Source organism: Manduca sexta, chromosome 18 (assembly GCF_014839805.1).
Source record: "Manduca sexta isolate Smith_Timp_Sample1 chromosome 18, JHU_Msex_v1.0, whole genome shotgun sequence".
NCBI classification, from domain to species: Eukaryota; Metazoa; Arthropoda; class Insecta; order Lepidoptera; family Sphingidae; genus Manduca; species Manduca sexta.
In genome coordinates, this window is record NC_051132.1 from 13,762,231 (window position 1) to 13,778,805 (window position 16,575).

General features: G+C 35.2%; 1 protein-coding gene across 2 annotated transcripts; it reads right to left on the reverse strand.

The window, feature by feature from the left end:
- Positions 1-1,027: 1,027 nt before the first annotated feature.
- On the reverse strand, positions 1,028-9,757 carry LOC115448612 (aldo-keto reductase AKR2E4). 2 transcript variants are annotated; one of them, XM_030176085.2, is made up of 8 exons: positions 9,633-9,757; positions 5,186-5,269; positions 4,124-4,159; positions 3,667-3,849; positions 3,067-3,183; positions 2,474-2,641; positions 1,832-2,035; positions 1,028-1,309 (listed from the first exon to the last, which is right to left on the reverse strand). In XM_030176085.2, exons 1-8 carry the CDS (start codon positions 9,639-9,641, stop codon positions 1,055-1,057), a joined length of 1,056 nt encoding a protein of 351 aa, XP_030031945.2. In that variant the 5' UTR covers positions 9,642-9,757; the 3' UTR covers positions 1,028-1,054. The 2 variants fall into 2 exon arrangements, with proteins under 2 accessions (XP_030031945.2, XP_030031946.2); XM_030176086.2 differs by lacking the exon at positions 4,124-4,159.
- Positions 9,758-16,575: the final 6,818 nt, after the last annotated feature.

Here is a 16,575-nt window from a genome sequence, read left to right on the forward strand (position 1 = left end):
TTACTGCAAAGGCTCGGTCTATCACGCTCGTAGTCTACAAGTAAGGTGATAGTTTCATACAGGTAGATTTAAACTTAAAGGAAAGTGACGCCATCTCTGTTTGCAAGCACCACTTGCATGTGAGACGGGGCTTAAGAATACGGTATTTTAGAATATAATAGAAATAAATAAAACAACTTAATGTAATATTTATTCAATCATTAAACTGTGAATGAAACGAAATAAAAATCGTGCAATAAATCCATTTCTTTCCTTTGCTAAAGCTTAGTTCGTGTTCAAGTCACAGAATAAAAAAAATATAATCTAAACATATATAGATAACAGGTATGTATAGGATAAAAAACAGGTAAACTCAGAATTATATCATTAGTTTCAAAGATTAGCCCATATTTCCAGACTTTATATTTTTCTTTTTATACTACCTATTAGTTAAGATTACATGAGAATAATTCATATATTCGCGCGGTAACTCTGACGAAGTACTTTGCTATATTAATACCGTAGTACATTACGTACTGTTTTAGTGATAAACACGTTTGACATTTTACGAATCGATAAAAAATAAATGGCTTCCGGGAGTACCTCCAATCACAAACTACAACGCTATGTAGCTGTTATACTAGTTTTATTTAATTTCTTTGTTTTAGTAGGTTAATTTAGTTTAATTGAGTTTTGTTCTACGCTGGTACTCTCTTTATTATAATAACATTACTATAGTACACGTAGCACATTTTTCGTTCTTAATTTTTCAAGTAGGTATTTATTACGTTATTAAAAACTTTCAATAAATTTTATATTAATTAAGCGTCATAACGAACAACTTACGTCACTATTTTTTATTTAAGTAAAAAAATATTTAACCAACAAAACACTGATGAGGTGGATTACCTCTTTGTTCCTTAGTCTCTCTGTTCTATATTTTCCACTATATAAAAAAAAGGTCTTGCCACGTGTACGGTATATCAGCACTATTTATAATTTTTATTTAATTTATCACCAATAACAATTCTTGCAATAAAAACACTCATTAATAATTTTTATTTATTTGAACAATTTAATCAATATCAAGATTGATGCCATTTTTCCAAACCATCAGTGATTTGGGTATCTCAGCCTTCTCCGGTACTTTGTCAAAGGGGTAGTTGAGGTAGTTTTGCCAGAAAATTGGACGGACTGTCCGGTACCCGTTGTCGAACTTAGCAATCGTAGCGACATCGCCCTGGTCGAGTTCAAAGTCGAAAATCGACGCGTTTTCGAGCACTCGACTTTTCGTTATGGTTTTGGGTATGGACACGATGCCGCGTTGGTACTGGAACAGAATAAATTCATGCATCAATAATGTTATAATTATAGTGTTAATATCACACGGAGGACTTTTCTTTAACTTCAAATTTATATTCAAAATTGTTACTTATGATATCGGGTCAATTTGTACCTACATTGGTTTTATGTATGACATTTGCTTTTGAAGCATATAAATATTTAGAAAATAGATGCTTAAATCTAGCCTAGAAATTCAATGTAACTAAGGTCAGGTATAATCGCTAAAAGCTAAAAGATAGATTTGCCCCTTAGACGGAATATGGCTCCGTGACAAACATAATTTCGACCAATGAAAGACATTGCGCCTTTCGATGATTGCCAGAATTATAATTTACATTCTCACTGGATTTATTTCCTTGTTTGTTTGAAGACATTGTATGGGTTTTTGTACACAATTTCTTGGCCTGTTCGAAATGAATTTGGAACCCATGAGTTTCCGATCCACAGCTGGGTATTAACAGGGGCTATCACATAACTCAAACACAAAATCTCATTTGCTATTTCTTACCAGATATCTCAAAGTGACCTGCGTGACTGTTTTATTGTATTTCTTCGCGATGGCCACCATAGTAGGGTTGTTGAGTTTTGGTTCGGGGCTGTTCGGAGCGGCTCGTGACGGCACCATTGTGCCAAACGGCGAGTAGGCGACCACGACCACGCCTTTCGACTGGCAGTACTCTACCAGCTCCGGCTGGCCCAAGTTCAGGTTGATCTGGAAATATATTATTTTTTCTCTGTAATATGCTTTATTGCGAAATTACTGCATGATAAAGCGCTTTTTAAGTTTTACGCTAATTATAGTTTGATCAGTAAAATACAAAAGCATTTATAACATCGGTGGCGCAACGTTTTTTTCCTTTGAAAGTTAACGATGTAAGTACAATAAATTAAATTATAAATTAGTTCTATATTTTACCACAACATGGCTTGCAGAATGGTTATTTATTTTCCCAGTTAGGCTCTAGATTAACTTACATTCGAACACAATTAATGGTAACTACATATATAAGACTATAGACGGATTCTTTCGTATAAAAAACTTGCCATCTAGTAAGTTCCATTTAATTTAAAACTTGCTTTTTACCTCATTTTATGAAATTGTGTTATAGCGCCATCTATATTATAAATATAAGAAACTAATCTAAAATACCTCAATTTGGTTGCTCGCTGGTGGCACTTTGCAGTTGGCCAGTAATCTCTTCATCTGCTCTAAGTTGAAGTTGGAAACGCCGATGGCCTTGACGAGGCCTTTCTTCAACACGGACTCGAACCCGCGCCAAGTCTCCAGATAATCGATTTTTTCGTCAACGCCTGTTTGCTGGAAATTGTAAAAAATCCATTTGAAGATATTGCTATAAAAAATTAAACAAATATTTTGAATAGCTTGGAGAGTTAAATTTTTAAAGCCGGGGTTAATTTTTTTTACAAAACATATGTCGAAGAATGTAGTACGTTCCGATTTACGAAAAACGAAAAGAAAAATCATTAGTTCGTATCCGCCCGGATAGCGACCACCATACACAAGGTGCTAAAACCTGTCATGTAAGTGTGTCGCGTTCCGGGGTCAGCCTGTGTATACCCGGGTCCAACAGGCCGGCATAATTGTGTCGACTGTTGAGGGTAATTATTTCTCGTCAGTCGACATTAAATTGAACCCCACTTCACTTACCACCAGATGCAGGGTTGCTTTGCCGTGCTGTTGTTTGTCTGTTAAAAAATGTAGATATAGATTTAAATACTTACAGAGATTGACATGGGCCAATGCATGAGTATGAGATCCACGTAGTCCAGATTGAGACGGCGCAGGGAGCCCCTCACGGACACCTCCACGTCAGCCTCGCGGTGGAAGTGATGCCACACCTGCAAAGTATCATACCAAGTAGGGCTAAAACTTGCCAATATTTTTAACTAGGCTCGAAAATTAAACGGTTTTCTATGGTTTCATATAGAAAGGGAAGTTTAGAAGTTGCTGGAAGTGAAAAAAGCCCAGAAATTATAATACATGAGATGAGGCAGTAAGAGTGGATAGCACTGTAACTATAACAAAACTGTCTTAGGAGATTGTCGATAATGTTTTTGAGATATAAGGATTCACCGATTTAAAAATAAATGTTGATTCGGCAATAAAATTAGTTAATTACATATTTTTTTTGATGCCAATCGATCTTTATGCTTATAAGAGCCAAAACAATCTTTGGGACTATCCAAGGTTTGAGTAAAACTCTTGAGGTAAAAAATTACCAAAAACTTTTCCATACATTTCGTTTAAATTCAACTAATGAGACCGTAATTTTTACTGTGCCATTTGTTTCAAGGATTCAATTCAGGAGTCCAGACCCTCACCTTTGTCGTAACAAACAGTTCCTCTCTCTTCACAACACCCTGTTTTATCTTCTGGTTGATAATTTGCCCTACTTCAGGCTCCATGCGGTAGAGATGCGCCGTATCGATGTGTCGATAGCCGATGTCGATGGCATACGACAAAGCTTCGACCATTTTTGGCGCATCACTCACGTCAAAGTCAAACTGAAAATGTTTTTATATAACTTAGCATTATCATACATAAGTAAATATACGTTATAATGACTTATTATGTTTAGGCGAATGTTAGAAATAGAAATAAAATTATTTTTCGGTTTTATAATTAATTTTGTGTTATATACTTTTTACAGTATATAGACTTTTTGGACGACCAACACCACAGTCCCATACGTGACCATGAAGGCTGCAAAGTCCTCGAAACGTCGGAAGAAGATTTTAATATAAAAAAATATGTTGTAATAAACAAGTTCCTACATACCGAAAAGGCTTCCTTGGCGTCACCAGCTGCTTGCGCCTATAAAACAATGTTAGAAATGGAAATATAATGCTAACGTGCAAAACTACACACTAAAACCCAGTGGTGGCTCAAACATATAGCTACACATTAGTATGAGAGGTTTTGCTTTTAGATATTAGGGTCAAATGTTATTCACCCCCTGACTGACTGACTGACTAATTTACCACCTAAATATGTATATGAAAAATATCACAAACAAATGATAATTACGAAGCTTAGTTTGTACTTGTGTTTTCTTTTTCTGTTCTTTAATAAAAAACTTATTGAAATAAAAAGATTTTCGTTACATGGCCGCCGCCAAGTTAAGTTTTAGGGAGGTGCATTTGCAACTACGCATTAAAGAAGTTGTAGTAGTTTTTTTTCAAATCATGCGGTTTTTAAAAATGCTTTATCATAGAAAATCTCTCTGTGGTCGATAGTACTCATTGTTGCAGAGCTATTCAGTGATTTATTTCTGGTTAGGGGGGGTGTGTGTGCACCTACTTGTACCCCCCTCCCGGCGCCTATGAGTCATTATCTAGTTATCCATTGATTAGTACTGATACATCCCTGCCCTTATTTCACTTCTCTGTGTAGTTGGCGAACATTTTTTCAAGCATGTTACACAAAGAGCTTGGTTATCGACTACACGCTTGTTGAAGTTAATCCCCTTTAACAATTTAGTCCCGAGTGACATTGTTAGAAAACACAGTGTTGCCCGACCCAGAATTAGAAGACGAAACACAAAATATACTCTACCATGTCAAGAAGGTGGCAAACTTTCAGTACTATATTTTATTCTTTAAATTATTTGCAAATTAAACCCTTCATTGCCCTGATCCCCACACTAAGTTATACTTATTATCTACGTCCACACTCTACTGTTTACTTAGCAATTATATTATCACATTTACTTTGTTAGTCGAACTCTACACAATATGTAGTATGCATATTTGTACTCCCGATAATATTGTTGAAAAGGGAAGCTTTTATGTTAGTAAAAATACAAATATTATCCATGAACGTACGAATGTATAGTTGTACCTTCTCACTGATTCCGAGCCACGTGCCGTAACCCAGCACTGGCATATCAGCTCCATTGTTCAGCTTTATTGTGGGGATTTTTACCTGAAAATCAATATTGTATTTTTACTATTACTTGAAATACACTCGACGGTGCGAAAGAACGCGTCAATTGATGACAAAGTATCAATTATTTTAGCTAATCCTTTTTTATACAAAAAATCACGTCTGTTTATCCCCGAAAGGGTAGGCAGAGGCACAACTGTTACACCCAATTTCTGCCGTGGGTATTCGTTTCCGGGCTGATGCTTCGTAGAAAAATTTAATATAACTTTGCCCGACCCTGAGCTCGAACCCAAGACCTCATTGCAGTCGTACAGTAATAAAATTAGTCTATTGTGGCAGGCAGTGTTTTTGTATGGGCACAATAAAGTGGACTTTTTGCATCACTAAGTGGTCCTAGTAGGGTTCAGATACAGTACCGACTGATGAGAGATAATTACACGCCAGTTGACACAATTATGCCGGACGGATAAACAAAAGCTAATCCTGAACGCGACTTTCCTACGTGGACAATTACAGTGTATTTTACACTGTTTGTACTCGTAATCCGGGCAGATAGGATCTCAAAGAAATGTTCTTTCAAAAATGCCACTAATATTTATCGCAGTAAGGTTCATTTCCTACGTAATGATAACAACTGTTGTTTACCCTCAAGGCCAATGATATCTCCTTAGTTCAAGTTCATTGGTAAGTCTGATAATCATGTTTAAATAGGAATTTCTTTATATGTTTTGCACGGAGATATTGAATTAAATAGGTTATGGTTATTTTTTGAAGCAGGAATACAAATTAAGTTTATGTTTGCTATTAATAAGGGGAAATTTAAATATATTTAGAAGATAATTTTAGATAAAAACATGTATAAATATTAAGTATAAAAGAAAGAAATATGATTTTGATTTATTTTAAATTGGCTGAAATAAATTAACAACCAAAGTTAAAGTTTCCGTGGGATAATCTCTTAGCAATTAAATATTTACCTTTTCTATTTTCTATATTCCATTATATATCAGATGATTCCTTTAGTATTTTTAATTATAGCTAAAATCGCAGGAAGATTAAATAACCTTTGAAATATCGGAAATAATTTACTCGCAAAAAAACACGTGAAATACGTTTTATTTTAACATTCACGTGAACTTCATACTACCGCTACGAATAGATAAGTGCTATTATAACCGTATGTAATAATTATAATTATCTTATGTTTACTTTTACATTGCGTAATATAAATATTCTCGTATTAATATTACTTATTATACGGTCATTATCAAATAAGGAGAACATAGTAACATGTGTATAATAATTCTTTGGATTGATAGAACGGTTTGCATACCAAACACCAGTAGTCGTAGTATACCTGGATAGAGAACTGCATACATAACGTGTAACCCGCCATAGTGGCCCACGTAAGTGTCGCGTTCCGGGCTCAGCCTGTACATATCTGTATAGCTTCAATTAGACAGCGTAAATGTATCGACTGGCGACGGATCATCAGTCACGATTATCTGGACCCCTCTCCACTTGCTACCATGTGGAATCACGTCGTGCCTAAATAAGGCATCAGCGAGCCTTCAGCTATAAAAAGATGACAATATAATATCTAAGTACAATGCCTGGTCACCGCACAAGCCTCGAAATAACCTTGAATATAATTATACGCATTTAGGAGTGACATTGTAATCTGGCTATAGCACTGCAATGAATTAAAGGGTACTTGATTGTTATTTTTTAATTATTTTATTAATCGGATTCAAAAAAAGTCCTCGAGGTTATCAAGTCGACGTGAAAGTTTTTTTTTTGTATTTTTGTTTATACCATTATAATATGTTACACTATGACTGCATTCTAATACACGGTAAGGTTTGTAATGATAAATAATTGCATAGGTACTGGCATGCAAACTGTTGCTTGGCGACCAGAATACATAATGCTGCAAGTCTACCTAGTTTCGTACAACCGAGGCTTACCACGTAGTAAAATATTACTTACAGCTGAGGAGCCACTTTCGTTCTTTGATTTTAATCCTACTAATATTATAAATGTGAAAGTTTGTGAGGCTGGATGTATGTATATGTATGTTTGTTCCTCTTTCACGAAAAACTACTGAACGGAATCGGATGAAACTTTACAGTAGATTTGTTTATACATCAGAATAACACATCAGCTATAATTTATAATGATTTTGTGTAAGTTGGTCATAATATAACGATACATATCAAGTACGTCAGAAAGAAATATGCCGGAAAACTCCTTCACGCGGGCGAAGCCGCGAGCAAAAGCTAGTAATAAATATTATCAACATTGTATTATATACTGTCCTACTGCTAAGCATGGACATCTTCTATTACCGGGGGATTAGGTAAGTATTAGTTCAACATGCTGCCTGGTGCGGATTGGCAGACTTATATCTCCAAAATTCTTATAGAGGACTTCTCAGGTATGTAGGTTCGTCACGATGTTTTCTTTCACCATTAAAGCTAGCGATAATTCACAAAGAATACACACATAGTTTTAGAAAAGTCAGAGGTATTGGCCCTTGGGTTTTGAACATGCGGAAATTCGTCTCGGCAGTCCGTTCCATTTCCAACTAGGCTATCGCCGCTACTTAGCTCTTTGTTTGGATGATAAAAATATTTGACTAATACGAATCTAAAATATTCCTGAGTCTTATAGGTCACTCTATACAAGGCCACTGCGCGTAAAGGCTAGATTTTTTAAACGACTTAATAATCAGTGTGACATTTATTATACTTAACGGTTAGGTAGGTACCTAAATATGGCCTGACATATTTACCCCTAAATTAAAAACAACAATCACTATTGTTACAAATATCGTTGTTATTAATGACTAAAATAATGACTTAATATATAAAATTGACATGTAATCCGGTTTGTTTTATTTATTTTTTGTGTGATTCACTCTAAAACTGCCTTTTTTTATTCTTATTTTTACTATTTTGTATTGCGAATATGGCGTGTGCGTATTAACTGTAAATATAATTTAAATAAATTATCTTATAAAATATATAACTATTTTTTTTTAAATGACAACGATAACTTTCAGACGAAAATATACAAAATGGCGTCCACAGGCAGGCTGTTTATTTTCCTGGACAGGCCGATCCTAGTATACAATGATACTATATAAATATACATTACATGTAAGTAAACTTAATATCACGGCATCATCATAAAAATAATTATAAAGTAGTTACTAGCAGCTTGAATAATATATTTTGTCACGAAGCATAGAAAATAGCTGGTTTAAATGTAATATTAACCATAATTATTTTGTTCTCATTTTTTGTGTCATTAAAATGTATTTAGGTATATAATTGCTTTTGCCTTGAGTGATCAATAAACGAATGAAATTTTATCTAGTACCATGACAATATCTAGGTCTTCATTTTATGAATATAAAATGACTTCACTGCACATGATGGAAAGTGGAATGAGGTCCAAAAGAATGTCGACTGACGAGAGATGATTACCCCTCAAAAGTCGACAAAATTATGCCGGCCTGTTGGAACCGGATATACACCGGCTGATCCCGAAGCGCGATACATTTAGTGGGTCATTATTGCTGGTTTTAACACCGTTTGTACAGTGGCCGCTATAATATAAGTAATAATAATGGGGAGATCGTACAGCCTTTTACCGGGCACGATTCCAGATTCCGGGCTGATGCGCAGCCTATACATTACCAGATTATTAGACTACAGCACGAAAGTCGTACCGCGTAATCTCAATTCCCGAAATCTCAAGCGACAACAAAACGGTCTTTTTACACCCTTCGTCTGCGATGTCGGCCGAGCTATAAAGAAACTGCTAAAACTGTCGCAGGTAATTCAGCAAACATCTTTCCCGAGCTACGCCATAAGTATATTTGTCTAAACATACATACATTTTATTTTCGAAAGCGTAGGCAGAGGCATAACTGGTGCACGCACTTTTCGCCGTGTGTATTCCATCCCAAGATGCGAGAGGTGAGCCTATCGTCATATCGGATACAAATTCCAGACTGCGGTCTGATTGAACATAAAACTCCAAATATCAATTTTCCCGGCATTCGAACCCAGAACTTTAGGGCGGTATCGTACCGCGCACGCTAAGCAACTGCGACACGGAGGCAGTCTAGTTTGTCTAGACTATAGTGCATCAATGATTTATTATACCCACTGTCTCATTGATTAGCAATGCGAAGTGAAGGTCATTTTTTGTACATTAGATTTTCATTACACCTATTTTCCTTAAAGGCCGGAAACACATCCATGGTTCTTCTAATGTTTTATTTATGGCCGATAGAGATTTAATATCAAACGTCCTACTTACGTACTTGCCGGCTTTTACAACAAAATGTCCGCAAATTAAAGAAGATAAAATAAAAGTATAATGCACTAACCTGCGCCATGATTACGTCCTTGTATATGAACGGCGGGAGGCGACTGAGCGCGGTACAGCGGCACAACGCGTATTTACTTGGTCAAAGAGTAGTAATGCCGAGGCGACAGTTGATATTTGGTATATAATAATTATGTACGATATTGCTGGCGGTAGGTTATATATTCACTCGAATAGCGACCACCTTACTTAAGGTGTAACACTGACACTGACAGTTGGCACTATTTGGACCGCATTCCGCATGCCATCAGTTATGCAAAGAAAATACCTTTGTCGTGCTATATTAACCCATTTATTGCCGGACATGCAGTACATGACATTACGTGTGTGTCACGGGAATATAACATTATACAGTACATAATAAGGTTATTTTCCGAGACACGCGTAATGTCACTTTGCAGTGCCGGTATGCTAAATGGGAAAATAATCCCTAGAAAGGCAGAAAGCAATCTGTCTCTGAGAGGGGTCATCTTTACTGTTTATAAATATGAGTTTTTAAAGCCCTTGTTTTTAAAACTATAAAAACTTTAACAATAGGAAGCTCAGCATGTTATATAAGAAATTTATACGTACGACATTATAAACTAGGCTACCGTGTACCTGAATCCTCTCAGAAGTAACAAATGTCTGTGCCCAGCCATGGGAGTGACAAGTTATTATGGAATACCTATGAATGTGATATCTAGATTATTAGTTACTAAATCCTTTAGTATTTTTTTTTATCAAAAGTCAATTGTTTATGTGAATGTCTACAGAAACTGTGTCAGATTAATGTCACTTCTACAAATTTAATTATTCTCTGCCCATGTTGATAAAATAAGTATATTGATTGGCAGTTTGTCATACAGGGCCCTTATTCTGTATGATAGTGTAAACGCGTAACGCGGCCGTGTCATGTTATCTTCGAGAAATGTGCGTGGAATGGTATTCTGCGAGCCAAATTTCTATAGTCCTAAACATGATGCGTTGTGTTACGTGCTTGTTACGCACTGTTAAAATAACGTGCGGGATAGAGAATAAGGCCCCTGTTGTGAGATCTAATGTAATGTTAAGTTTTGGATGTTAACATAATATTTACGGATAATTGTCATTGAACCAACGTAGGATGTGGGGCGATATTAATATGATAGAGGGTCTAATATGTTTGTTTATTTTTTTTTGCAGAACATTTTAATAAGAGATCTAGATATTTAGCTGATTAGTATATTTTATCATATCGACTTTATGTATATCGACTGCCTCTCTCAGGTCCTGGGTTCGAATCCCGGGTCGGGCAAAGTGATATTTGGTTTTTTTCTGCTCAGTATCAGCCCGGAGTCTAGAATTTGTGCCCGGTATGGCGATAGGCTCGCGCCCTATCACATCATGGGACGGAACATACTTGGCGAAAAGTGGGTGCCCTGGTTGCGGCTCTGCATACCCCTTCGGGGATAAATGCGTGATGTTATGTAGGTATGTATGTATGTATTTTATCGTAGCATTGGTCTAGTGACCGCGTATCTGGCCTGTGAGTCGTTATACTCCGAGTTTCTCCCAGGTTTGTAAGTTCTTCGATGTGGGAAAGTGTGACGCTTACATGGGAATAAGCTAGGGATAATACTGGTGCACCAAACTGGCTGCAGAGGGCCTTTGCATGCTTTTGAGGTGAAGGAGAGAATTATAGTATCTACTATAATAATTGATGTTTATTAAGTACTTAGTGAAGACGTCTTTACAGGATAAATTCTACTTAATAATTGAGTTATCTTGACGTCGCGTGCACAAGGACAATTTCATTATGTGGGTCACCTACAGTATATATTATCCTTATTTTACTTAAAACTTTGTTTCTATTCTTGTCGCGTATAATAAAAATACCTTTCAAAGTACGATATCGCAGTGATAGATGCTATATAATGCACCTGTCAGATGTCATCTCTTGTTATCTGTGACCGGTGACGACGTCGTGAATTATTTTTAACATCACATTTTGTCATTTTATCAGGGATCTGTCAATTGATATATCAATTGAATCAATTTGTATTGAACACGTGCAAATAGATAACAAGAGATAGATCTTACGAAATTGTATGCTAAGAAAGTTTGTGAATATTTATATTTTTTTTATTTTCACTAAACTTGTCACAAACTCCAAATTTAGAACGTAAAAAGTTAAGAACGGAACCAGATGCTCAACTTTGTAGAAGTGAACACTACTTGCATAAAAGTAAAATAGGATGAAGTGTTTGAGATAGCGATAACAAATTAGCTGAAAATCACAAATTATGGACGGAATTAATTATTCGAAGTTTATAAATCTCAGGGATTTTAACGTTAAAAATATCAATTTCTTAAAGTATATTATAATATGATTTACACATACGCCAAAAAGGTGAGTGGTGGCCATAATTGGTCCTCCGTGTTGGCAAGTTAAAAGTCACTGTGTCAAGTTTTATGTAGAAATTAATGAAGAAACTGCGTCGTCTGTATTTGGAAGAAATTTGGTATGGATTGTTTAACAAGGTTGTTATATACAAGTTGGATATTTGAGGAAAATCTCCTGACAAGTGTTTTTTTCCTGAAAAAGATCACTTACATGGATAAAGTAACAAAACCTTGAAACAAAAATGAATTCAAGAACTATACAATTTTCTTTAAAAATAATTTGTGTCTATGTATTGCAATATTTTATTTAAAACATTTATAATTGTATTGACCTAGTGCGGATTGCCAGATTTCACATATCCTCAATGTTTTTTATAGAGAACTTAGGTAAGCAATTTTTCTCCCATAGTTTTACTTCACCGAGCAAGCGATAATTTACAGAGAATACACACACACACATAACTTCAGAAGACTCAGAGCTACGTGCCCTTTGGTTTTGAACCTGTGAACATTTGCCTCGGCAGTCTGTTCTGTTACGAACTAGGCTGTCGTCACTCTTTCTCAGAACCATATTAGGTGCTAATTGGTTTTCGCGACATAATATTTGATGAATTCATAAAATGATTGCTAGGCTTGCTAGGCTACAGTGTACATTACTTTATGCGACGATCACTATTTTTATGCCGGCCTCGCTTACGGTAATTTTTTCCGATCTTTGCAATCAAATCGTGAATTTTAGACGAATCACGCAAGATACCATTTTACTGCAGTTTCACGTCTCCATATTAATAATTAAAAAAGTAAGTTTTGTGTGACAGTAAACGATGATATATAGACTATTAAAAGATTGAAACATTGTTTACTGTAGTTAATGTTATGCTAAATACGTGTTTAACGCCTCGCTGATCTTCCTGAAATCGAATGTCTTACATACGCCTCACTTCCTTCAATGTCTAGTAATGTATAATTGTTGATTTTACGACTTCTCTATGTTTTTTTTCTAATTCCTAGAACATAAATCCTACAGGAACCATGCATTTCCCGAGATAAAAAGACGCATGTCACTCCTTAGCTGAAACATAATCTCTATGCAAGAAAACAACTATGTAGCCATTGTTAACTATGCCAAACCAGGAGTCCGAAGGAGATAAGTAATTTAAGGAAATCTCGGAAGGAAAATATCAAGAAACGATTTTGACGAAAGATAGTTTATGGATAAATTAGGTATGGTTATAGGTACTCTCATCCTAAATTATTGAAGGAACCTAATAAATTATAGATTTGACGACCAATGAAATACACTATCATTATTATTTTTATATATTTTATTAATGTATTGTTCTTTTTCCTATTTGGAGGTATTCAGGGCACTGACCGAAGTTAACGCCCATGCACGTGTAATAGCATTATATATACTGTAACTATAAAATAATATTATAATGTAGTATTTCGTCGAGTAAAATCTATTCATTAGGTGATTTATTGCTATTCTACAGCAGATGGCGCCAACTAGCATTTCATCAATAACATTACTTGTATATTAGCGCCATCTTTAGTCATTTAGATTATTACTTTACTTTGTTATTAAAGCTATTGGCCAGTAGATGTCCACATAACATTTTGTGTTTTAAAAATATGTAAAGCGTCATCTATTTTTAGATGTAGTCTATCGTTTGTATAAGTTTTTCCAATCGATAACAGATGGCGCATTATTTAATATCAATATGTTATCTATTATTAGCTAGATGGCGCAAGTGGTAATGAATTCAAAATAAATTATTTCAATGAAGAGATTATTATCTTTTTAATTATTCGTGCAAACTATGTCTTTATATCTGTATCATTTGCAAAATATTTGATTAGACTCGAGGATATCCAGCGAGCCGTGCTACAACTTGTTTTTTTTTATGGAAATTAAAATATTATCATGTTTTTGTTCGTTCTTATCTCGCTATTTTTAACACCGAGAATTTTTCTTCACCTGTTTAGCACTTAATTAAATCATTACTCAAGATGTAGCACTGATATTATTCACTATTTTGCAGAAAAATAAAGGAGGAAATTACATATAATATTCTTTATTGCATGAGGAATATAAATAACTACTTTAATAGCTAATTATTACACAATATTAACCGTTTTGTTTGTATGTATTTTTTATAATTTATACGATACTTGTTTTTAGGTACCTATCTACCTATTCTATCTCAATTATAATATTTAAAGTAATAGTTATTATAATATTAATGTATTCCATCCAAAGTTTCACTACAAGTACGCGGGGAAGGGTTGAATTTTAGTTTGACAAGTCTTGTGTCGTAATAAATGACATAAGTGCCAAGCTAAGTCCACAGAAATGCGCACTAGGGTAATTGTCATATGCAATAGAGTGTGTGAGTGAAGAGTACGGAAACATTTTTTTTTAAATCTAGGTATCGAATCAAGGACTTCACGCTGTAGAATCCAAGCAATCACTAGACCAATGGAGTGAAATGGGGTATATTTGTATTTTTAAAGACTTGAGAGTGGCGAGTGACTCGTCAGAAAAAAAGTTTTAATTAAAACCGTCCGCTCTTCATACCGAGGCGTGATGTTACGAAGCATTATCTTCTTTACGAGTGGAAAAGTCTTATTTGTTGGCGAATTTTTTTCTTCGCTTAAGCTATTGGATGTCTTGAGGCGCGTTGAGTTTGCCTGCTGACTACACGTATTGTTACTCCCTTGGAAAGGTAGGTGAAGGGTGAAATTATGCAAATAGAGAGCCAATACTTTCATTATCTCATTTTCTAAGAATATTTGGCAATTAATGGCATGAAAGATGTTTGATAAAATAGTAGTAAGCCGATAGAAATTGTATTATATTCAATCAACTGGTTTCATGATAACCAGCATCTAATTTATAAACGTTGTACCTATTTATGTGAGATATAATATTTTAATATTATATAAATGTATGTATACGAATTCGATGATAAATACGTACTTATTCCCCTATATATTTTTTTTGTGTGTTATTCATTTTCCTAATTTATAATGATGACACAATCATATCATATCATATCTTTTAGGGTTTATATTAAAACGTCACCTGCTATAATATTATAAACCATTCACCTAATAAACCACCACCATCATCACCAGATGGCCTCATACAAGTCACAGGAGGTCGCTAGATGCGGACCCCTTCTAATAAGTCGATCTGGAAATATTTGAGGAGGCCCATGTTCAACAGTGGACATCCTGCAGCTGATGATGATGAAGATGATTATAAACCATTGATCTTACCATTGAACATATTGTGCTAGGTTAAGTACAGCATCAAGTAAGAGGCCGTTCAAGTATTACGTAACGCAATTTTTGAAGTATTTTTAACTCCTCACACCTCTAGGTAACACGCCGTAACGTTTTACGGGAAATTATTTTACGTAATACTTGAACGACCCTAAGGGAATGGGATAAGATAGGCAAGTAACTAGCACCACCTACTATCCACGTCCAAACACACCACGCAACTTAAAGTAACACTTAAAAGCGGTGAGTAATTAAAAAGCTCCCTTCTTTATTTTCTCGTCGCCATCCCCCCTTCCCCCTCTCCGCTCCAAGCGCGAAACGTGACGCGGCATACCGTGCAGATTGTACGCAGCATAAGAGTCTTTGTCCTTTGTGATAATTGGATGCCTCTAAAAAAAAAAATACATAGGTATTATAAAACAAAGTCTTCTTTTCTGCCTGTATGTATGTAATCGATTTTCTTAAAATGTACTGAACGGATTTTTATGAAGTTTGGTGTACAGATAGTTTAAGACCCTGGGAAGGTTATCCTTGCAAAATATATAGCGGGACTTTTGTCCCGGAAAAATCCTTCATGCGTGCGAAGCTGCGAGGAAAAGCTAGTATATATATAAATGTGTAAGGTAAGCTGGTGCCGAACAAGCCGCCGTAATTCTGTCGACTGGCGAAGGATAATCATCTCTTATCAGTCAATATTCTATAAGGACGTCACTCTGCTTACTATGAAGTACATTGGATTATTTCGCTGTACTAAAAATACTAAGATCACGGTTGTATCTATTTGAAGAAGGAGACAGTCTATTCCGACAAGACTGTTATTTTAAGTAACATTAAACTAATCTATTTGATCTAATTGTCAACAAATTAATGGTTAGTTAGTGTCCCAATTTAATTTCATCTGTTCATTTCTCTCAGTACCTATTGGAGGGCCGTGTTCAGTAATCAGATGGTATAAAAGTTCGATCTGAATGTTTCATAGAATGTAATGGTATAATCAGATGGTATGTGGCTGGTGTAGATTTTCAATTTCGTTGTATGTAATGGCGTTAATAGTATTGCTTGATACATATCCCTGTTGTTGAATTAATGCTATTATATTCCCTGATATCATATAAATAAATACAATTTAGTTATTAACTAAAATATATCATAGCTGAATTTTTGTATGCATTAAGCAATATAATATTATTTATTTCGTAATATTAGGTAAGAATTGATGTAGTGGTATAGTGTGTGTGACACCGCTCTAGGGTCCAGGGTACAAATCCCGGGTGCGGCAAAGTGTTATC

Excerpts from the sequence above, each read along its gene's own strand:
- LOC115448612 (XM_030176085.2), bottom strand. Across the intron at positions 3,184-3,666 it reads AACTGTTTGTTACGACAAAG|GTGTGGCATCACTTCCACCG; the intron begins GTGAGGGTCTGG and ends GATACTTTGCAG. Across the intron at positions 2,036-2,473 it reads CAGCGAGCAACCAAATTGAG|ATCAACCTGAACTTGGGCCA; the intron begins GTATTTTAGATT and ends ATATATTTCCAG.